Here is a 24,629-nt window from a genome sequence, read left to right as displayed (position 1 = left end):
CCATGATTTACTTTAGGGGGAGAACTAAAAGAGGGAAACCATAGACTGTGCTTCAAGGTTCATGCTGACAGTTAAGGAGCTGAGGGAGCAATGGAAGTGAGGTCAAAAGTTCTAAAAAGCATACAGATGTCTTTAACAGCCCTGGACTTAAAAAATACATAACAGATAGTAACAGCTTGTCTAATAAAAACAAAAAAATCTGACCTGATACTCTTCTCTCAGTGCATTTAATTCACTTTCCATTCTAACATTCGTTTGGGTTAGTCGCTGAAGCAGCTCCTGCACACATTGTAGAGAGCTGAGAATTTCCTTATTAATACAAACAAATTAGGATATATTCAATCAGATTTTGTTTCTGAAGTTTAGATTAACATATTTAATTTTATTCTGCCAGTGTTTACAAAATCATGCATATAAAAATGTACTCTAACATCTACATTGGGGAAGGGCTTGTAGGAAGAAAACAGAACTCCAGGTTTTCCTGGCCTTCTGCCTTGGAGAAAATATCACTAATATAACTTATTATAACATTCTTTTTCAGAGAATTTTCTTATCATTAAAGTGAAGAATCCTTTTATACTTTAAACATATTTCAGTGCAAATCTGACTAAAATATATCAAATCCAACCCCAGTGTGAGTTCAGTTAATCTAACAGAAAAATTTTATGGCACCGTATTACAGTTCTGGAAAAATATGGAAAATCCCAGAGAAATGATAGGACAGGCAGATAATCACTCCCATTAATGGATCACTCTCGTGTGACATTATTCTGTATCTCCTAAATTAAATCCCAATAGATGTGAACTACCACACATTAGCTTTGCATCACGTGGTGCAAGTACATCAGATTTTGCTGTCACTATCTGAATTTTTGTGGTACCTTAATCAAGACTATATTGTTACTTTAAGAAGACTAAGTTCTAAAAAAAGAGCCACCCAAAATTAGTTGATTAAGGTGATATAGATTTACAAATCCATGGGTGCTGCCATGATGTCTGTTGCAGTTAACTGAAAATGTGGATGGAATGGAGACCGAGTGTCATTTTATATTAAACAATACAAAACACATTTCCAAAGATTCAAAGACAGAGGGAACGATCTGGCCAAGCCAACCTGCACTCTCTAAAGACTGGAACATCGGTTAATAAAAGATGACCTGCAGAGGGGAGAACACCCCCAAGTTACAGACAGATGACAGTCTCGAATGTTCTCAGTTCCTTCAAAATATACTGAGAGAGGAATATATTATTAAAACAAAGAACTTTCATACACTTGCAAAGAGCTTTCAAATTTATCTATTTTTGGTTCTATGGTATACACAGATACAGCTAGCTACTAAAAATTAAAATCATTATTTTGGGTGTACTCTCATTCCTTTTCATGCATGTATACTCTTATGGAGAGATAAATTATATTTTTGAACTGAAGCTTAGTTTATCTTTAGTTCAATTTTGTATCTAGAAAACTGAACCACAGAGATGTGGAATGGCTTGCCCAGTGTCATCTTACAGAAGAGTTGGCCGTGCCTTTTAAATCAAGTACAGTGTTCACTCAACTGGACAAGACTGCTTCTCTGCATGCAGTTCAGTGTGAATCAGCTATAATTTAGATAGTATATTCAGCCTCAGTCCAAGAAGCACTGAAGCCAACATCTTCAGTTAATCCAGATAGCGAATTTGTAGCACTCTATAATAAAGAAATCCAGGTCTTCTAACCCAAGTTCTTAGAGAAAATATGATGTTCACCTCTATATTAGAGCCCTCCCCAGATTTATACCAAAACTCTCCATATGTTAAAACCAAACAACCAAGCCCTAGCAATTCACACAGAGTAAAATGGAGAAACAAAATAGAGTCCTTCTCTTAGATATACTTATCAAATATGCATATGAATTACGCTATAAGCGTCCCATATAAATGCTTTTAGTGCCTTCAGGGGTGTAGGAGTAATGAGGCCTGAGAATGTCTCTCATTTTTCCCCTATGTTTATTGACAAGTATTTTTAAAAAGCAAACTCAAAATGCAAACAGGCTTTTATGGATTGGAAGCGTACTGCTGGATTAGCTTTCCATAAGTGCTCAGTGGGTATGCAAGCAAAATACTGCTTTTGTCCCTCCTCAAGAACAAGAATGATACATGTCTCTGACATGTTTGGTTTAATGAACTGCAGAATGAAAATTCTGCAACCGTTTAAGAAAAAAAAAAACAACCACCCTTTTTATGCTTAATATTCTGCAAAGCAGTGTATTATGCTGTTATTACGGGGATTTTTTTTTTTTTTTCCCCTTTTTTTCCTGTGTTTGATACTTGACTCCATGTAACTTGGTTTGAATATCAGGACTTGCTCTGGAACACACCTGAGTTTGCAATAGAAGGCAGTCTTAACTCTCTTCAGCTATGTATAGGTGTAGCTTAATATTGTAAATGTATATGCTCTGTATGAATGGAACACCACTGCCTTTGTCCGTGAGTGACACGATTCCAGTTTTACCTGGTTTCAATACCAGCAGTACTATAGTAACTGTTGGCAACCAGAAAGCAGAGCAGCAAGCACGTTATGCAAACCTTATTGCTCATTTGTACTGAACCGATATGGAATAACTATTTCATGGGTATAGCAAAGCTAACACTTGGAACAAAGTGTCAAACAATGGCCTTTGTTCTGCTAATACACTTTCTAAAAACTGAGATGATCCCATTTATGGTCATATTAAAATATTTCTAAAGAGTAAACATGTTAATTAGTTTTAATAGCTTGGTATAATAATTTAAATGAAGTAGAGCACATATATTCTTAAATTATTTTTAAATAGCAAAGTTGTATTAACAACTCACCAGCTTTTCTTCTTTAATGTGAGCATTTTCTTCTTGAACTTTTTTACTTACTGCTGTCTCCTTAAAAAAAAAAGAGCATGAAGAACAGTAAACAGCATTTAAAATTACTATTTTCTTTAGCAATATTGTATTAGCGTGATATTGTGAATCATCATGAGGATAAAGAAACAATTACTTTGAAATTATTTCTTATCCATATTTTAAACTATAAAATTATACTTACATTCATAGCATATTTACTTCCCTAGAAAAGGTCATTCTGGAAAGAGTTTTGTAATATTGCATATGCAGTTATAGTAGAAAGGAATCACTAATCTGTATACATCAGAGATCAATGCCATCATATTTGCCAAACGAAGAACAGAAAATATTCACCAAAAATTTGTTTAAATTCCAAAAATACCATTTTGATTTTTTGTTGCAGTTCTTGAAACTGCTTTTCCTTTGCTGCAAGATTGATGTTTTCTTCTCCCACCCTGTACTGAGATGTGACCTTGGACCTTATCAAGTCTGTAGTTACTTTCTTCAGTTCCTTAACACAGGAAACACGTATAAATAGTTCATCCAGTATAGGCATTGCAATTCAAAACAAAGACAAATCTTTTAAACTATCCTGAGTCATGCCCTACTTTTAAATAATGTATGGAAGCAACAGAATAAATTAGAGGAACTGAAATTCGTTAAGACTGATTTGCTAAACTTTAAACTTGACACACATGGCTAAAAGTTTATTTTCAGAGGTAAAATGTTACTGTGGTAATTTTACTGTTTGAAGTATTTATGATACTTAAGCGTTTTGTTATTTTCTCTTCCAAGTAGTATATTAGAAATGGACATTGAGTTGGTATTGGTCAAAACTCATACACTGACATATACAATAGGAATAAAGTACCTGTTATAACTACTGTGTACGTCCCTGGGAATCAGGAGGAAAAAACAAAGAACAGCGACTATCTGGTAAAAACAGGAACTGGCTATAAATTTGGAGGATCTTTGCTTTTCCTGAAACATTAATTACTTAATCTCAGGAGAATGCTAAATTAATTTTATATTAGAGGTTTCTACGACATGATTTTCCATCTAAAATATGCCTTTGATTTTATAGTCTTAATAATCTTTTAAATATCCTGCTTTTTCTTTGGTATCTGTTTTCTAACCAGTTTATTCCAAGCTCCTAGCGCAGCAAATAAACAGCAAATGCTTTGATCTCATTAAATTACAACTTATAGTTCCTGGAGTCATAAATATTGTGCCCTGTTCTCCCCCACCCCTCCCATTCTGGTACAAGGTAGTCTGTTTAATATCGCTCTCTCCTTGAGCGCTTTGACGTTTACTCAGACAAATAGCAGAGGTTATGAATGCTGTTCACAGATAGTATCAAGAATTCTTCATGATGCCATAGTGGTGAACCAAGCATTCAGAATGGTAATAGTTTTATCTAACAACTAAGTTTGGTCTGTTTAACTTTTCTTCACAAAACTGGAATTCCATCTTATCACAGACCAATGGTTTAACTGTTCTGGACAAAGTCATATAACAGTACAAAAGAAAAAGGGAAGATTACGTTGTAGCTGAAATTCACAAGGTTTTATGGAAAATACAAGTATAGGTACTACTTTTAAATAAATCATCTTTTTGCTAGAGACTTTATTTCTCACGTATTTTAGTCATAAAGAAATCTAAAATGATCCAGTAGGTACTAAGTGTAATTGCAGAATCAGTTATAGAATCCAAAGACAGCAATGCTTTAGAATTGTGATGTTCTGTAAGCTAGCAAGACTTTTTCCATCTTTTGCAATAAAAACATTTATTAGTTGTACTGTTTTTACGAGAAGGCTCTGTAATGAAATGTAGGAACTCTGCTTGCATATTTAAGTGGCAGAAGGTGCAAGCACTTTTAACTTTGTAAAACTGGAAAGGGGCACTGTGCCAATCTTTACAGAGAACTAGATTAATGGTATAGAGAACACAGCTAACAGGTTGTGTGCTACATAAGCAGGTGCAAAAGCCTGCTATGGATCTGATACTATACATTTCCCCAAATCCCAAGTTTATTGTGTGCAGAAAAACCTTACTACTTATTTTGGCATGGCGAAAGAACAAGTTGTACTAAGTAAATCATGTCCTTGAGGTAGAAAAGACAACTGGATTTTCTTCTTTATATATAGAAAGTGGATGTGTATAACCCATCTCGAACCAAACCCAGATCTGCTAATCTAACAAAGTTGTGGGCAGGAAAAAACCAAAACCAACAAACAACCAAAAACCAACACAAACCCAAAAAGAACCAACACAAACCAGATCATCCAAAATAATGGTAAAGTTTTCCATGGTGAATGAAAGCACAAGCTATGTAGCTGTGAAAATAATATAATTTTATACATACATATATCTACTTTCTTGTTCTCTGAAATTAAAAAAAAATAATTCACCCCCAGAGTTTTTGCTTCTTTTTCTAGTAGCTGTTATTAGATCACTAGCAGTATTCAGAACCCTGTAAATTAAATTGAATCTGAAAAATAATTTTATCAGTTTTGGGGAAATGCTAAGGAAGAATGCCAAGGCTTTAAATCCATTCCTTTGATGTGTTGCTAGCAACCAACACTTAGGGACATGGTTTCAGAAACACTTCAAGCCAGTAGAAGTCAAGAGCCTCAGAAAAGAAACAGCACTGCTCCTTAAATATATTTTCCTTTTGCCAGTTGATCTAAGCTAAAACTTCCTCCCTTTTTTGGGTAAAATGTAGTTTTGATCAATACAAAATTTCATTTTCATTCTGCTTGCCCTCAAGGCCACACAAATACATGTGCCAGTATGAAGAGGTGGTATGGGACTGGAAAAACAGCCAGCACAGGCAGATGTAACCACCTTCCAGGACAGTGCTGATACCTTACACAAACTTTACCTGTATCCAAAATTAAAACTTTAGCTTTTTGCTCTCTTTCTAGATTGGTGCAACTCTCTTGTAATCTTTCAGGCCTTGAGCAGCATAGCTGGTTTTTAAGCAGCAGAATGAAAGAAACCTGTTTCTTGCCCAGACTTCAATGCAAGCATTTTCATAGTGGTTGAAAAGAATCCTACCACACTGAATATCTAAAGTCCTAAAATAAATGTTACTGAAAAGAAAATGATGCCACAGTCTGTTAAGCTAAAATTTAGGAAATGGACTTTTAAGCAGGCAATGTCAAGAGGAAACTACAACCAAAGTCAAAGTAATGGCTGTGATAAGAGCTGACAGACAAATTAAGATTTTGGTACTAGGGACACTCATTTCCACTCCAGCATTGAGGCTATAGAGGAAAGAAGTTTGAACCCACAAGTTAACAGAGCTGTTAGAGCTCTGTCAGTCAGGTCTCCAAGGCAGATGAAACCAGCTTTATAAGTTGTCCCAACTTCTGCTGCACATACCATGACTTCTTTCAGCTGTATAGCAAGTGAAAACAGCCTGGTAATCCCTCTTTCAGACTCTTCTAAATACCAGACGTTTCTCATTGTTTTGTGTCTCTTATAGGTCCCTTCAGATCTACAAGAGAGACACTTCCCAACAAGGAAAAACACTTGACTGCATCAAGATCACTTTTGCAATGGTTAGGCTACGTACAAGATAACCACAATGAAATGAAACTAGCTCAGGGCACTTCTTACTGGGTTCAAGCACTTCTCTTCTCTTGGGGTGACCCAAAAGAGGAGGCACAGCCCTTCACAAACAGCTGTGCTGAACTAACAAGTGTCATTACAGATACAGTGCAGAAATGCACTCTCACTACGTAACTTTCCAAAAATGCTTTATAAGCAAACTGTTGAAATAAAGAATATTGAAAAAAGGCTCTATTTTGTTTACTATATTGTTCATTTTAAACTTTGTTTTCACAGAAATTCTGCATTTTGAGGGAAAAGGCATGCCTTTATTATATACAACTTTTTTTTTTTTCTAAAAATATGTTTCCAGATAAACAGCTCGTCACCTTTTTTGCAAAATAAGACAGCCACAGCAAAGTGCTGCAGCACTCATGAATATTAGAATGCTAAGAAATTAAATTCCAGTTAAGTTTTTCACCATCATTCAGAAGAGTATGGTCAAATACTAAACAACCAATAAGAAATTCAGAAAAAAACACGATAAAGGCATTTCCTGGTGAACTGAGGAAGCCAGATTAAGTTTCAGCTGGCCCCTTCTTCTGCTTATCTAACAGTATTTTATTTAAAATTCATCACCCATGACCTTAAGAATCAAGAGTACAGCTGAAAAAAAATGGATCAAGCAGTATGCTTGGTTACTGGAGTACATAAATCACGTATCAGTTTATCTCGCACACCTCTGTTACTCACAAACTTCACCACGTAAAATTTTCTTAAACATTTTTCTTTTCTTACCTCTCAAATTACTTACCCTCAGAGAATTCTAAGTAATGAATTATTCTTGGTTTCTTAACCAAAAGCGACAAATCTAATTTACTGTGATGCTTAAAAATTTCTAAAACTCCTGTTGTTATTTACAATATATTACAATAAAGATGTGCTGCATTTTAGATTAATGTCCCTCTTTTTGTCACATACAAATTATTTATTCTTTTTTAAAGGAATTGTAGAGTTGAAGGGTACCCAATGCACACGAGAGTTGTCCTCAGACCTTCATGGCTATGCAAATATTAGCATTCTAACAAATATGGCTTTTCTATAGAGGAAAGTTATCACCATGGACAACTTCCAATATTTTGCTGTTGCTCTTTCATCCATCAAATATTTCAGATAAATATATGCAATTTTTAGGTATAATATATACCTATGTATAAAATCTATCATTTGAATTATGTAGCTAAATAAACATTTCTAAATGCCATAAAACCTAATTGTGATTTAGAAATTAATTTGAGATTTTTTCCAGTGTTCTGCTTTACTATTATTGTGTTTCTCAGTCTGCTTTTATGATGGCAGGTGTTCTGAAATATTTGAGATCAGTCACTTCAGAATTTGATCTTTTTGGCATTGAGGCTTGCCGTGTTCTATTTTAGTATGTAACTAAACAAATCTAGATTGAATTCCTGATTAATCTTTACTGTGGCTCGAATATCTTCATGTTAAGCACTAGAGAAAGTAAGAATGAACCAAATGAAAAAAATCTTAAACTGTCTCTGCTTCAAGACAAAATTTAATTTTAAGTCAGGCTTCTAGAGGCATCATACTCCAAAGTATCTTAACAATAAGAGGCTGTGTGCTCTTAAGAAATAAAAACAACACTAGATTCAGGGACTTCTAGAATGACTAGATTCAGTACTTCTGTACCTTCAAATCTCATTTTTCAGGGAAACGAAAGGTCATGGCAGGCAAACATCCAATTTTTGAACAATTTAATCCAAACGTAAAATGGTCACAGTTAATAACCTCATTTACAAATTACCTCCCCCACACACCCTTTTTGTTTTGCAAGAAATTCACAAACTTTGCCAAGGTTCCATGGTAGCGGGGAACGAACATTAGACCAAGAAGCCAAGAACAATCATGCATTTGTTCCCTACTTAAAATCCTCAGAGAATCAAAGGGAGGGAAAAAAAAAAAAGTGCAACAGAAAGAAGAGATATGAAAAAGATGTGGTATGAAAAGATACTGAGTTTACAAGACAGTTTTGGCTTCAGATGGTCCCTTTGGTCTTTTCCTGTCAGCACTTAAGAAACAGCTCAAAGGGAAACGAGAAATTTGTCCTTCCCACTATTACATATGTTCAAGAGTGCGACTCAGAAACATACCTGGCAAATAGTAGTTTCTATGTTCAACTACCTGTTTGCTCCTATGGCAACTACTATTCATGTTCTATCTCTGCCTAAACTGAAACCAGCGCTGCATCAGATGTGAGAAGCAATGACAACACAGCACAGGAAGAAGAGAAGTTGTTAATAATTAACAAGAAACAAGTAGGACACTGTAGAGGTAAATGAAAATTCCCAAACTGCAGAAACTATTTAGAGCTGCTCCAATTTTAATTGGCATTTGTCTGAATTATCTGTGCATGACAAGGGAGCATAAGATTTGACCATTAGTGATAGAATGAAGAACACTTCTGCTGCTTGTCCACTACTTCTGTTAATACTCCAGCAGCTTTTGGAAGTCCCAAAAAATCCCACTTGCACATTCAGAAATATATACTATACTTACTTCCTTCAGACTACTTATTTCAGTCTCTTGTCTTTTATTCACAGATGTTAATTTCTTATTGAGCTGTATTGCTTCCTGTACTTAAAACAAAAATTAAAACATGTTAATAAATACTTTCATATTTGAATATTTGATTTATAACTGCAATGTACGTGTATATAGTATCTAAAATAATTAAAACATTTTTGTGGAAAGAAGACTAGGACTAAAAATGACTCAACTACTTTTTCTGTGTAGTGTGATATCACACTGCAGGGTTACACCAGGTGGTACCAGCTCTTCTATACCTCAAACAATGAGTTAAAACTTTTCTGTACGTTGATTTGCCTTTTTTTTAATTTGTAATTTAATTTTGAGTGTAATTTGATTTCACTTTACTAGGATCACTTCTCCACGAACTTTTAATCTTAGTTTTGTTTTTTAACTAAGGCTTTGATTGTAATTTTCTGATGAGTTTAATTATTTTCAGAGGAACATAGAATATAATGCACCACAGAACATTCAAATAATTAACAGATGTACAGTTATATGCATATAGGACATGGAAGACAGCAAACAGCAGAGTATAATGGAGAAGAAAACTCTTAAGAATAACCTCTGTCCCTTTTGAAAGGGAATGGAATTTTCTCTTAGACTTTTATACGTGCCAAAGTACCACTGGGAAATTGCTTAAAGATTCCCAATGAAAAACTGAATATATTCATTGGTCCCTGTACCTTTCATTATTCGTATTATCAGTAATAAAATCAATTTAGTATTTTGATCCTCTGAGGTCTCTCTTCACCCTTTTCTATTTCTGAATTCCTCTTCATTAACTCCTAATAAATTTTCTTTATTTTCTCAAAAAGCTTGTGGCACAACACTTGCACACAAGGACTCCAGACACTCCATCACACCTAGGAAGTCCTGTCCTTTTCTGTTAAAGATGGCAAGCATCATGGCGAATGATGGACAGCAGCCTTGCAATACAATAAGCAATTCTGCAGGTTTTTGTGAGACTATATGGTTAACAAATTAAAATACTTAAGAATATAACCAATATCTTCTGATACAACTTAGAAAAAACCACAAAAATAAGCTGGCAAAAACTGGTAAAACTCTTTGCTATCTGTCAACAAGAGTCGTGTTCACTCTCTAGCTTTAAAATACTAATAGTGGGATCTTTAATCTTTTCTAGAGGTTCGTTTTGCAATTACACATATAAGTAGAAGCATGGCAAAAAACATTTATATATGGTTCCAATAGTGTAAATACTGAGACTAAATGTTATTTTTCCATGAAACTGCAAAAAGATTTTTCTGTATCTGACATAGCAGAAAAGCCTGTCCAGTGTAAATAAAGGGAAAACCCAAGGTTTTCCCTATCTTTAATATTAGCCTATTTAAAAAATTGAATACAAAAAGTACTGAAACATCACAAATACACGTAGAGCATGTTACCAATTTCTTTAAACTAGATCTGAAAAAACTATTTGGCTTCAGGCAGAAAAAAGCCCAAATTTACAAGCTTCGGTATTTGAAAAGTTTTTTGGTGTTCTTTGTTTGCTTGGTTTTTTATTTGTTTTGAGTTCTACAACTATTTCTCCCTTTCCTTAAAAATTACTTACTTTTATTTACATTCTGTGTATGTGTTTACATGGATGAAAACTGCAGGCACCCAAAACAATACACAAATCCATATTCTACACATACACTGTGATGTTTGCACAGTTTATCACTTTGTGATGAGAAATAATGATTTCTCTCTCAAAATAATAGGTACAAAACTTCGTTTAAATGAAGTATTTTTATTACTTGAGGTTATCAGCTTTATTATTTTACAGGTAAGTGTATATTTATATAAAAGGATGTGGAATTATATTTTTGTGCATTAGTAGTTTCACAAATAATTTTGTTACGTTTCAACACAAACACAGGGATATGGTACAGATTTATAAGGCTTGAATAGCGATAGTCAGAATCTATGCAACAATGATAACTGCATAAAATGATTCATACCACCCTATTTATTTACTGAACTGGTTTTAAGATTTTCTATTTCTGTACAAGCAAATAATTTTTATTATTTCATTAATGTTCTCTCTTTATTTCCCAGCATTAAACCTACTTTTTAAAGCATTCATTTTCCCCTAATTGTTAATTCCTTTCATTTCACTCCCTCATTTGAGCTGATACAACTGTTTGAGTTGATTATGCTGAATGGCAACAGGAGGCTGATCCAAATTAAGCAGGGTTTTTTTGGTTTTGTGGTTTTGGTTTTTGTTTGTTTTGTTTTTTAAAGGGGTAGGTCTGCTGCTGAATTGTTTTGAACACTAATCAGTTCCTCAACATCATTTACTACACAGTCACACACACAACTGTAGTAGTGTATCAGCAAAGGGCAGGAGAGATACAGGGCGTGTGCTGCTTAACCTGGGACTGTCACAGAAAGAAGCACCGAGATAGGGACTGAGATACAGTAATTGTCAGTTGTTATATTTGATGCCTGGCACGGGGTAGCTGCTATTTTTCTGAATTGTCAGGTGTCCCCAACGCAGTGTTGTCAAAACACATCAAAAACAAATGCTGGAGGATGTGTAAGGCATACATACCACTGTGCTCTAGTTTTCCATGAACGCCTTTTATGATTCCAAACTGACATGCAATGGTAGCATAACACTTCTCAACTTCATTCAGTTTCTTGTGATGCTCCTCTTTCGCTGTTAAGTGCATCTGTAATTTTTGATCCTGTTAGAAACATAAATTAGGCACCTACTTAATGATAGTAACTAGCATGTGTAAATCAACTCTCCAAATGCTTTCTAACATAATAGCATAAATGCAAAATCATCCCCAGAATATCTCAGTTCACTATTTCATATTGAATGATCAGTGCCCATTTCCAGATAGCACTTCAGACCAAAGACCTTCACCTGTGTGTTAGATTCTCAAAAAAAGCACTTTAACATATTTTGATATGTTGTCCCTTATATTTACTTTCATATAAAGGTCTGCAGAACTGTATTAACTGTTTTCAAACCCTGATTTCATGTTTTCCTTTGTTATGTGGCTTAAACATATTATTTCATCTGCCATTGTACTGTGAACACAGCGTAACACAGTAATGCTGCCTGTGGTTTGTACTCATCCTCCTGCACTACCACTCAGTACAGCATTGCGTCTCACATTCCTCTGATGTGGGATGTCTGTGCTGTTCAGTGCAGTCTGGGGCTTTACCTACCCATGTCTTTGGCTGCACATTCAAAACAATCAGTGGTTTCAGCAGCTATATGTTTGTACCTCATTGCTCCAGCTGCTTATTTGTCCCTACTGTAGTATTAAACCAAATACACCACACTCTAAGGTCGGAGCAATACAACAAAATATGAGGCCCATTTAAAAATTCTAGACAACTTAAATCACAGCTCCCACAATCCACGGTCCCAGCACCTTCACAGAGAGCACAGGGGAGAAACGCCTGAGTGGTTGGAGACGGGTAAGAATAGGAGCTCCTTAAAATTGGGCAACAATTCTAGCATAGGCATCATGAAAATAAGGCCTATAGACATTTATTGTCTCCTGTTATATAACAGAAGCAATCTATTATGCCAACTGTATTCAATCTTCTTTGTAAAGCCACTAGTAAATGCACTGTCTTCCTTTTACTGTCTTAAACACTTTCCAGCTTAACAGGGTTTTAATCAACACAGAAACGTTTTTAAGCTATATTGCAATACAAATGCAAACAAAAATTTTTTTTTTTTTTTTCAGTACAGCATTGTTCAAAGTATAGGGCCACTATGATAATCAAAAGAATTTGAGCACCAGACATGTGAGGAGAGACTGAGGGAGCTGTGACTGTTCAGCCTGGAGAAGAGGTGACGGGGATCTGAGAAATGTGGATAAATACCTCTCAGTGGTGCCCACTGCCCACAAAGTGAAAGGCATGAAATTTCACTTAAACTTCAGGGGAAAAGAATTACTGTATGGGTGGTCAAACTTTTGGGACAGGTTGCACAGACAGGCTAGAGCCTCTGTCTGTAGAGATACTGAAAACCTGACTGAACACAGCTCTAACTGACCCTGCTCTGAGCAGGGCAGGGTCAGTACTAAGCCATCTCCAGAGATGCCCAACAGCCTCATCCATTCCAGTTCAGGGATTGTTAAAAATGACATAGTGCAAGAACAGCTAGGAGAGAATTTGTGTATTTGACACACCGAAATAAAAGAATTTCAACATACTTGCTAAAAACCATAAGTGCATCAACTACTTTTAAAGAGCAGCGGTGACCTTGATTTAATTAGTGAAACCAATGCAGATTAATACCCTGTGCTTCCCAGAAAAATGTAAGCAACTTTTTAATGAGCAATTATTAATTCCTCTGCATCAATTAGCAGTGGTAGTATCTTGGAATATGACGACTTCACTTCTGCTTTAAGATTATTTATCTGTATGGGGGGCTTCTAACTACTTCTGTAAGCATATAACACTATTTTTACTGCTGTTAAAATCTTGGACTAAGTAACATCTTATCACAATGAATCCCACATGGTAATTAAATGTAAATGTAAACTTAAAGTGTATTTAATGAATTTTACCAACCTCTCTCTCGTTTTGAGAGGTGGTGTTTGAAAATACATATTCACAGGAAACTATTCAGTGACACATGCCATTGATTTTTTTAAAAATTATTTGTTATCCTTTCTTTCATATACACTAAGGTTTTTGTGTTCCTCTATTTTTGTTAATAGCTTTGTAGGTACTACTTGATTAATTTTAAAATTAATTTTCTCTGAAGAGATTGGGTTAAATTAATACCTCAGAAAATATATCCATTTACTTAGACATCTAATCTATTTCTAATCTACAGTAGAGCAACACAGCAATAAAGATGAATTGGGCCAAATTCATTCCTGTGTGTAAATTCAAGTTACACAAAGATGAATCTGGCCCAGTCTGTTTGGCTTCTGTAAGGCTCCATTTCCATACAGTAACAAATGCAATACATGTCCAAGCATCAGAGGATAATAAAAGCTGATAGTAATCAAAAGAAATGACCAACATAAGGCTAGCAAAACAGGATATACAATACAAATTTCTCATGTTTTATAAGGTATGAAATTAAACACACTACAGCAAATGGAAAGTCATAATGGAAGCACTGGTAAAGAAACACCACCACTAACAGAATCACTGCAAGGAATGTAGGTTGTGAATGTTCATATACTTTCTCTTTTTCCTAATAATAAGCAAACTGTTGAAAAACTGTGGTTAAGTAATGCTAGAATGTGGATTTCATAACAAAAGAAAAAAAAAGAGAAAAAATTATAATTGTTTTTCCTGATGGTCATTCAGGTGTATTTATTCTAAAAGATCCATGAACAAGGAGGCATTGCTAATTTGAGACTCAGCTTGTGGCAAGATCTGAGGTGTTTTGCACTTTCTTTTATATAGATTTTTCTTAGTGTTCTCCTCAGCAAGACAGTGTTAGTCCCTCCTCCTCACTAGAAAAAGTAGAAATACATTTTGTTATTTTCCAGGACTCTTCCCAATGAGAAAAGGAACAGGTCTGCTATATCCTCAAGAGTTTTATTAAGAGCTTACCACTTGCCTAAATCTGATTTTTGATGGCAAGCTGCTCTCCAGGCTTAGTGCACAGTAAAATAAAAGCCTGAGTGTGTCATTCTGCTCACAGTGAAAAGGTCTTAAAATATTCTTCCATAGAAGACAATCAAGAAACACCAGGAGACACTGCAGGATAGGGAGGGTATGACCCTGGAGTTGGAGTAAGAGCCACAGAATCTCGGTTCTTCTTCCTAAAGTCTGATAGAGCAAGAACAGGAATTATTGCCCTGCCCTCCACCAGTAATAAAGATAAGCTGGGACAGGGAGTGGAATTGATTGTGGCCATATGGTTTGTTGAGGCACAATGATTTCTTGGTGGAACTAGACCAGAGAAATAGCTCAGGGTCAGGTAGGTGACTGGAGGAAGACAAAGAGGGAATTGCTCATATCTCAAAGATATTCTGGAAATTGAGTCACTAGTCAGAGTTACTCAGTGAAGCAGAAGGTGGTAATTGGGAGGTGAAAGTGTCAGAGAAACAAAGGAGATGTAATGGCATGGAGACCTAAGCCAAGATCATGTGAAAATTATGCAAAGGGTTACCAATTAAATCTTGAAACTAGGAAATTTTTTCCACAATAGTTCCTTTAATTCCCACCATTTTTCTACTTAAAAATAATTATTTTTCATTTATACTGTATCACTGCATTCTCACTGCATTTTTAAACAACATAGTATAGTTACAGGCAAATTCCTAAAAAAATGTGGAGAGGAAATACAAATAGCATTCCTTTCTTAGATTATTATGAACAAACCAGCTTTTACAATTAAATATATTTAACATTTTACAGGAAGTAATTTTCTGTTCGTTTGGCAACTACATCTGTATGAGAAAACTAAATGGTGGCAGGGAAGCTCTCAGGAAATGCCTATACTGTTGTTAAAATATCCCTGATGCATTTTGGCCCATGCCAAGTAGCGCTCATGTAAGCAGTTCCTGGGCACAGTTCAGGAGACTGTCTGCTGGGAACAAACGCGAGTTATTTGGAGGAAGCTTCCCTCTTTTTTGAAGAGCGGTAGAGTTTAATGAACCTAGACCGTTTCATATCACTTGACTGCAGCTTCACTAAATAGTCTCACAAACATTTAGTTTACCAATATAAACACAGCCAGCAAGTGAAACTAGACTAATTACCAGTCATTCACAGAGGTACTCACCCCATCCACTTTACTCATTAATATTGGTGCACTGAATCACTGCCCTATAGACAGTAATGTCTCCCCGTTGACTACACTGAGATCTTGCACTCCAAATTTGCTCTTCTAAACCGCATGCAAGATTTGGTCTCTAAGCCACCCAACGCTAGCCTTAATCTCATTCCTGTTTGTTTTTTTTCTTTTATATTCTAGCACCATGATATACATTTAAGATTTAGGTACTGCAGAAAACAAATAACTCTAAATGCTCACTCCCTCAGACATGCCCAGGATCAGATAATGCAAGTTAACATGCAAACACTTGATCAGATGCTGCACTCGGAGAGTTCTAGCATTCTACATTGCATCACCTGCCAGGAAATTAATGAAGGAGAAAACCAAGGCCTGACTGAGGCCATTTTCCTCCAGTTATTTTCTTATTTCAGCAGCAAGAAAAAGAACAGAATACAGAACCCACACTCAAGCATATTCTATCAAGAGAGTAGTAATCATCCTGTAGCCTCCTGACTGCATGAATGCTACTATCCATGCACAGTGAGGTGCAAAGTGGCTACACCGCACACGTTAATCAACGCTTTCATTGTGGAAACAAAGGAAAGATGGAAGAAAAATAAATCCTTTATTTCTATGTCTCTATACAGTCTTTCAATGTCAAACAAAACCTTCCACTATTTCTAAATTCTAGCATATATCATAAGAATTATATCAGTGCTACAAATTTCACATAAACTTAACCGGATGACATGCTAAAATACGGTGTATATGCAAAATATTAACACTGTGTATATTCTAGACTAAAAGATCAGAATTAAAAGACCAAAACCAGGATAAAATGCTACATCAATATGGCACACTCAATCCCCAGCACATACAAAAGCTACTTTACTGACTAGCAGGGTTTCTAAGGTGCCTGATATAAACTAAACAGCACATCTGCTTACTTTCAAAACACTAGGCAGAGCATGATCTAATCTGTCTTTAACAAACTTAAAATTGAAACAGAAATGGGTCTCAGATAAATGAATGGTTTGGAATTTCATCCATTTTACTTTTAAACACTTTGCCATTTGTGATAACTGACTGAGACTCTACATGGGCTACTACTACTTTGATCCCTAGAACATACCATTTATTTCAGTGCAACTACTCAAGGAGCCAGGTGGGTAGAATTTGATCTGGTCTAAAACTGTATTAGCCCGCTACCACATTAGGTTGTAGGAAAGAATTCACTTCTGTTGACCTTGTGGTTTTTTGTTTTCATCATTTCATATCAGAGCACCTTCTATAAACACGGCCAAGCCATACAGGCTATGCTTCGTGCTACATGCAAAAGAGGATTTCTAATATCTTGTCCCCCACTCAACTGCATTTTTAATAACCATACTCTGTATCTAAGTCCCAGTACCCTGATATTTTCGAAATATTCAGGTAATCAATTAGTGAAAAGTTTATAAACATAAGAAAGGAAGATACTTGTTTAAGCAGCACAGATGCACTTCCAGCTTATAGAAAAGTGTTGTGATTTAAATATTCTCGTTCATATGGAAGACTGAGCTTGCAAGTTATGAAAGAAAGGTAATACGTGAAATTACCTAAAAGTTCAATAATTTTGTATATTTTAAACCCATTTTTAGATCAGATGTATTTTAAGAATAAATACAAGTTAAAAGTGAAGTAAGAAAAAACACGTTTTATGTTGCCTTTGATCTTTAACTTGTAGCCTTATCTGCCAGGTCAGAGGGCACATTATTCAATTTCACCATATTTTGTGTAAAACCACTGTAGCGTTGAAGATGACTTTCAGTACAAATGTCATGGTACTTAAAGCTAAACTGGACCCTAGTTTTTTGAGCTTCTTAATTAAAATCACAGTTTGTAATGGTCTGACAATATTATCTTTATTCTTTCCAGTTGAACAGCAGCAGAATTTTCACAGCATTTATTCAATCAAGCTTAGCAATGTTTCTGCAGCTCACTCTTTGGCTTCCTAAAACAGACAACAGGGTTCAGAGTGACTATGCTGTCACTCTGTATAAATTTATTCTCTGTGTCAAAGGGAGTAAGCTGGACTGGATGAAATCTAAACTGTTCAGGAGAACTGACATTATGAAGTAATTCTGAGGAGTGAAAAAGAGTGAAAGGAAAAGCACTACCAGTTTTTCTTAAAAACAAAACTAAGAATTGCTTGGAATTGTCTATTACTTCTTTGAGACAAATATGCTCGATCCTATAAGGGTAATATAATAACATTATTCAAACCACAGCATATTAAAAAAAATATCTCTGATCTATAAAGAGAACAAAGAGAAAAAATTCCACATGCTAAAAAGCAGCTATCACACCATAAAAACCTAAAAACATTGTATCTGAAAGTTTTTCAGATTCAAAGCTGATGTCATCTCTTGGTTATTTGTAAATTATCACACATCATTTAAGTATTAGAGCTGGTTAGTATTTGCATTATACTCTGAGCTGACATTCTCTTTTCATAACCGTTGTTCCTTACATTTTTACTTTTATTAATTTCTTACCATTTCATTCAGTTTCTTTTGTAAAGTGTATTTTGAAATCTGTAAAACAAAAAGCAGGTATTCATTAAATTGCACTTACACTTTTCCGAAGACAACCTGCATGTTTAGGTATTCTCATACCTAAGATTTAATTGCATTTATTGCCAATCCAATACAGTAATACCGGTTTTGAATTGTTTACATTTTTTCTTTTATTATTAGATTCACTTTACATAATTTCACTTCAATATTTAAATTATGTAAAAACACTTTACGCCGGTTTGTTACTAAATAAGTTTTTTAAATTGTTAAAGTTTTGTGTTTTCTGACATGTGTCATAAAAATAATATGTAAATGAGCCACAGTCTGTATAATAGGATCTTAGAAATAAACAAGAAAACAGAGATAGAAGTGAAAGTATTCCCTCAAGTCCTAGATGAATATAGTGTGTTCCCTGTTGGGAAAAAAATTCTAGGTAGGTATTCCGAATGGTGTCATATAAAGATATATTTTACCAGCCTTCCATGCTTTAATAATATGACTGACATTTGAAGTCATTAACACTATTTTTCATAAACCATTGACATCAGAGAATTGTGATTTGCATAATACTTAAGATTGCAAGAGCTTTAGTCTCTATATCTTAGAATGTTTAACGAAACATTGATAATGTCTAGGGAAAAAGAGAAATGTCAAGGAACCCAGTGTGTGTAAATCTTATTCAGAAAATATTATTTCTAGGCAAAAACTAAGCCTAGAGAACAATCATTTTAAGGTAGAACTCTGACTCTCTGGATAGAAAGGACTACAGAACCAAATTAGAAATTCCTCACTCTTATCTTAGTCCAATTTCCAAACAATTTTTTGGGGTCCACAAGTTCATTGTGACCTCCTGCTTCCTCAAGTCACAGCAGAATTCCCTAGATCTGAACTATACTGCTACACAAGTGTTATCTGTGAACATTAAACATTTAATGTTAAGGTTTTTTTGAAATTTCTGTTTTTATCTTATTAAAAAAAAAAAAAGGCCAGTGAAATCTTTCATTACTCTTGCTGTCCACACATGTTGCGTTCAGCAGACCACGGAGAGATATCTACATCATCTGTGTTATGCCAAGGTTTGAACAAGGTGACAAAATCCTTACAGCTACTGCACAGAAGGCCAGCCATGGGAAGAAATTTCTTTTGCTCCTAAATGATTAAACTAAATGATTAAGCAGTCTGATACAAAGTAAATGCACCCCATTATAAGAGAATGTTAATAAGAACCAAACGTTGCAGAATCATTATAAACATTTTGTTTTCAATAGAATTAATTATTATCCCACTCAGTTCTGAGTAGAAAAATAATTAGTTCCTGGCAATACCTGAAACCTGGCAATGTATTATGATGCTAATTCTCTTCTATGTCGAGTTCTACTCTTTTAATTCATCTTCAACATATCTGCCTTGGTCTTTAAAAAGAAAACCAAATACTAGCTACGTCCCTATGTCTTCCTTTGTTTCTAGTAACTGTGAATCGCAGCCACAACTGCTCCAACACCATGTAACAATATAAAACACAATACAAAACTAGCACCAAGTGGCACCAGAGTCAATTGTGTGTTTATCCAACAATTGTACTTTTACTGAAAAACAGGCATTGGAAAGCCACGGATTAAAAAGAAACCTCCTTGTGAAACAATGAAAAATACTAGAAACCACAGGTAGAACTGTAAGTTGGAAGACCAGTGTGAATGCTTGCTTCTGTTTAGGAGTGCAAAACCAGAGTTTCCAGACAGGTGAGAAATAAAAGACAAGAGAAGAAAGAAAGAGGAACACTATGGAAATGGAAAGGAAGGACATTTCACACACTATTTGGACTTTTATTGAGTCCGCAAATCTTCTGGAAGAACTTTAGCTGAAAGGCTAACTTAAAGCAGTCTTGACACTGAAGACTAGAACAGAAATTCAGTGTTTGAAAGTGAGGTGTACATGTACTAGAAAGATTAAATGAGAAGGTCTTGAAGAAACTCTTACAAACAACTATTTTCTTGACAGTGACTAAAACCAAAACCCTTGCATACCAAGGAAAGTTCTTTAACAAAAAGAATAGTTTACCTGTAAGGCTTTTAATGCTTCTTTCAGTCCTTCAATTTCTTTTTCTTTTGTTTCTACAGCAAGTTGATATTTTCCCTTTCAACAAAAGCTGTACTTCAGGATTTGGGCAGAATAAATGCTTTTACAACAAGAATTTATCAATAAGAATGTTACAAAAATAAAGCAATACTCCGTAATGACAGAACAATTAACTGGTGAGAACAGGTGAAAGTTCAGCTAAATAATTTTTAAACGTACATATATATTGCTATAAAAAGAAAAGTGGGATAGACAAGCCTGACAAAGGCAGAATTAATAACTTTAATTTAGAACAAAGATACTAAACAACAAAGACAGTATTAGGCAAATCCATTGTCTTATCTGCTGTAGCAGGGTCTTCACAGAAACAGCTCTCAGCCTTTCCAATCCACAAATATTGAACTGAATCTGCTACCACTAAATACATGCAAGCATGTTTTATATTTTCATATATATACACATGTGTGTATATATATACACGCACACACTGAAGTCAAAGGACTTCAGTGGAATTAAATCAGGTAAGAAGCACAGGCAGCAATCAATACAATGTAAAGCAGAATCTAGAAATCAGAGAATAGGCCAGGAAAAACAAATACACCCATTCAACCACATCTGTTTGTTCCAGTTGTTTCTAACTTAGTGCTGGCTGTGCAATCTCCTGAAACCATCTCAGTAAGTATAAGTAAATATAATGTAAATTGGAGCAAAAGTTGATCTTTGTATTCAAACTCTGTCCTGAAAAATTAGAGCTTAATTCTTAAATTACTTTGGTATAAATTATTGGAAGTATTTAGAGAAAAAAAATCAGCATACAATATAATTCTGAGTAGCTGTCATCGAGAATACAAATCAGACACTACTATGTAGATATGTGTGGACAAACAGGATGTCTTAATAAGAAAAAACTCCAAATACAAGCAAGAAAATAACCAGATAATATACATGTAGCAAACCAAGTTGGGTTTGAAAGGATATCAAAGTAATTTCACCTGCTTGCAAATTTGTGTGCAAGTTCTTATGAAAGATATAGCACATTCATCCACTCTTAATCACTGGGAAATTTAAGTGAAGCAATAGTGTCCACATGGAGACATTCAGGGACTTCACTGTTTGAAACAAGCTCCTAGTATACTAAACGCAAATATTTTATTCAGAAGAGGAAACAGGCATTCATCTTGGTATAAAAACTCTTCTAGTTGACAAAAATCTCAAATTCAAGCTTAAGTAGATCTTACTCTAGTTTAGTTCAAGTTCTTTAGGAAACCAGCTCAGGTAAAAATCAATAAAAGCCCTATTAAAATTGGTTTTATTAAAGCAGTTAGAAATTTTTTCACTAGTAGTGGAAAAGGATTATGACAATTTGACCCAAACCCCCAAAACAAAGCAAATTTTGTATAGCTTCAAAAGCTTCAAGAACTAACATTCTTTTTCCCCAACTGATTTTTAGCATAAGCAAATTTTAAAGTGACATTTCATAAGTAATTAACATTCTACAGGCTATAAACAAAAAAAAGTAACAAATTTTATAAAGAAATTTCTTTTGCAAAGGCCATAGCAAGAAAAGGAATTTAATTGTAATATACTTAGTTTAGACTTAGAACAAAAAGAATGTAATTGTAATATACTTAGACTTAGAACATGTTCAATAAATTATACAGCATTATCATTTGCTTATGTTCTTTACTGCATGACAAATAATTGTAACCTTTACAACAACTGAGTACCTTTTCTTCTTCCATGGCAAACATCCTTGCCTGTAACTTGATCGTCAGTAGCATAAAAACAAAACAAAACCAAACCAATCAATACAGCACATGGGATTAATTTTATTCATGCAACTTGACAAGACAATATAGTTATATTACCCTGCATAGTACACTTCCTGGATTTTTTTTTCTTTAACTGTAGTAACCATAAAGTCACATCCAACAAGCTTCTGAAGCACAGATTATTTTTTCAAGAAAGAAAAACCTAATTGCTTGTCAGTTTCTTTGTTATGTGCTATGACTGTGATGCAGCATTAGTGATAAACTCTTCATCACCATGTGCAACAGCTTCAGTTCCTCTGACTGTTCTCTGCAAGTTCTTTCAGCGCTCATACTTGTTGAATATATATTACGGGGAAAAAAAAACACAATCCTGATTTGAAAGACTGAAACACACTTTCAAGTGTTGAACAGAGTAAGTTATGTGGCAGATCTTTTGCCATGGTTTGTGAATCTAATCTTGCAGAGGACATACCATCTTAGAGAGAGGGGGAGGAAAAACCCAACAAAGCAGATTAAAAGAAGCATTATCTTCTCTAGCAAATTTTTGAAAAATAAAAATTAAAAATCCCAGGAAGGGTCGCTTACTGGGAAGCACTGTCAAAATACAAGCATTATACTGTATCTGGAAGAAAGAAAAAGACCTGATTTCTATGAGCTGTATATTCTAACATTTTCTATGCAACAGAAAAATATTTTAATACCAACTAATAACTTGCGACTGTGCCATCATATTTTAAAATCTCATTGTCAAAGGCAGAAGGCCTTATTTTGCTACCTGTTTTTTAAAAGATGCCATAGCTTCTTTGTTTCGTTGGTGCAGTGTGTCTGTCTGATGCTGCAGAGTTTCCTGCTCATGTGAAAAAACAATAGGGCATTTTAAATATTATCTTACAGCAAACCATGCATACAGTATTTCAAGAAAAAAACCTGATTCCTTGATACATATTTTTAGCAAGACATGACTGATTAAAAACAAAACCTGAAGACTAAGAGTCCTTTGTTAACTGGTAATCATCTATTTGGTAGCGCCTTCTCTTTATTTCATAACAGGTAACAATTCTCACCTCTGGAATTCAGATTTGTTGTTGCAAGGACTTTTATAAGCAACTCTTACCCATCCTATCAACCTGCAGAAGCAATCCAACACCCACTGCCATATTAAGACAGCATCTTGACATGGTTGCTGGTAGTTATAATAAATTTTAATCTCCATTAAAAATACAGTCTCACTACAAATAACAGTCTCTTATTCTGTTTTTAGTCATTTAACAAACAACATGAAAGAGCTGAAGGAGGGCAGAAAAGACTAAGTGTAAGGTGACAGTGTAAGATTTTTATCATCCTACCACCTGGCTTTACTCTTATCCATAAAAACAAACAAAAAAGAGTTAAATATGTACTTTTTTGGGTTATTATTTCATATAATAATGTCATAGACTAATACTACACTCTGCAAGCTGGAAATATTAATGTGAAGTAGGAAATTATTAAGTAATGACGGCACAAAAATAAATATAAATTGAGTCTATTAGAAAGAATGACTGGGAGAACATGAATCAATCATTTGTTTCATTGTAAGAAAGATAGAGAAAGTTTTGATTTGCATCTAACAAACAATACATACTACATGAATGAATATTAAAAAATGTGAAAACAAAAGTCTTGAGGAATGTGTTCCTCAAGTTGCCACTAAGAACTGTGTTCAAAGACAGGTTCTCTAGTGGGTAAAGGGCATACCAAGCATGCTAGAGAACCAGAAACAGTGCTGCAGTGACAACAAATCTACTATCCTTCGTGGAGTATTCCTACTCACCACAGGAATAAAATTTTATATCCACAGTACTGTCAAATTAAGATGACACTTGTTTAGATTATAGGAATGCAAGCCAATATTATATAATAAGTTATGTAGATATAAATTTGGTTTCACAAAACAGTCATCTCTTATACAATTTTGTCACTGATGTCATTCATAACTGGAAAAAAGAATTACTGGTGTTTTCATAATAAACCAGTCTTCCTTGTACTGTATATTCAAGTGATGTATATTACTCTAAATAAGAGACTGGGAAGTTTCTACCAATGTTTCCTAACATGCCCTGCAGTCAAGCCTATTAAATAAAATTTGTATATATAACTTTCTCAGAAATTCAGCTTTGGAATTTAGATTTTTCATACATGCCATATATGCATGGTGCAGGGATAGCGAAGAACAGTTACTTTTCTAAATATAAGCAAAATCACCTTTGATATTATGATGTTATAGTAAGTACTCTCTAGATTTAAAGGAATATTTTCTCCAGTTATTCTCTTTTTCCCCACTTTAGCATATTTTTTTCGAGAGCAGCAACAGTATTCATAAAATGTGGACAAAGATTTGCTTTCAAATTGTAATATTAAACCAGAAACTTAGCTCATGTTTTTGTTTTAAAATAGTTTTCTAAATTTAAGGTAAAATAAAATATATGCTGAATCACAGAAATG

The 24,629-nt window shown here is 34.6% G+C and overlaps 1 protein-coding gene across 3 annotated transcripts in view; it reads right to left on the bottom strand.

Moving 5' to 3' along the window:
* CCDC73 (coiled-coil domain containing 73) overlaps positions 1-24,629 on the bottom strand; it is a 78,853-nt gene that overhangs the window by 19,571 nt on the left and 34,653 nt on the right. For all 3 annotated transcript variants that reach the window (XM_074918214.1, XM_074918215.1, XM_074918216.1), the window contains 9 exons: positions 22,921-22,992; positions 22,101-22,136; positions 20,356-20,430; positions 18,277-18,315; positions 11,576-11,711; positions 8,986-9,065; positions 3,239-3,367; positions 2,836-2,895; positions 205-309 (listed from right to left, as the gene is read on the bottom strand). In XM_074918214.1, the coding sequence (XP_074774315.1) occupies positions 205-309; positions 2,836-2,895; positions 3,239-3,367; positions 8,986-9,065; positions 11,576-11,711; positions 18,277-18,315; positions 20,356-20,430; positions 22,101-22,136; positions 22,921-22,992 (732 nt within the window). The remainder of the gene's footprint in view (positions 1-204; positions 310-2,835; positions 2,896-3,238; positions 3,368-8,985; positions 9,066-11,575; positions 11,712-18,276; positions 18,316-20,355; positions 20,431-22,100; positions 22,137-22,920; positions 22,993-24,629) is intronic.

The sequence above is a fragment of the Athene noctua genome, chromosome 14, assembly GCF_965140245.1.
Source record: "Athene noctua chromosome 14, bAthNoc1.hap1.1, whole genome shotgun sequence".
Taxonomy (NCBI): Eukaryota; Metazoa; Chordata; class Aves; order Strigiformes; family Strigidae; genus Athene; species Athene noctua.
This window is presented reverse-complemented; position numbering and strand designations above follow the sequence as displayed.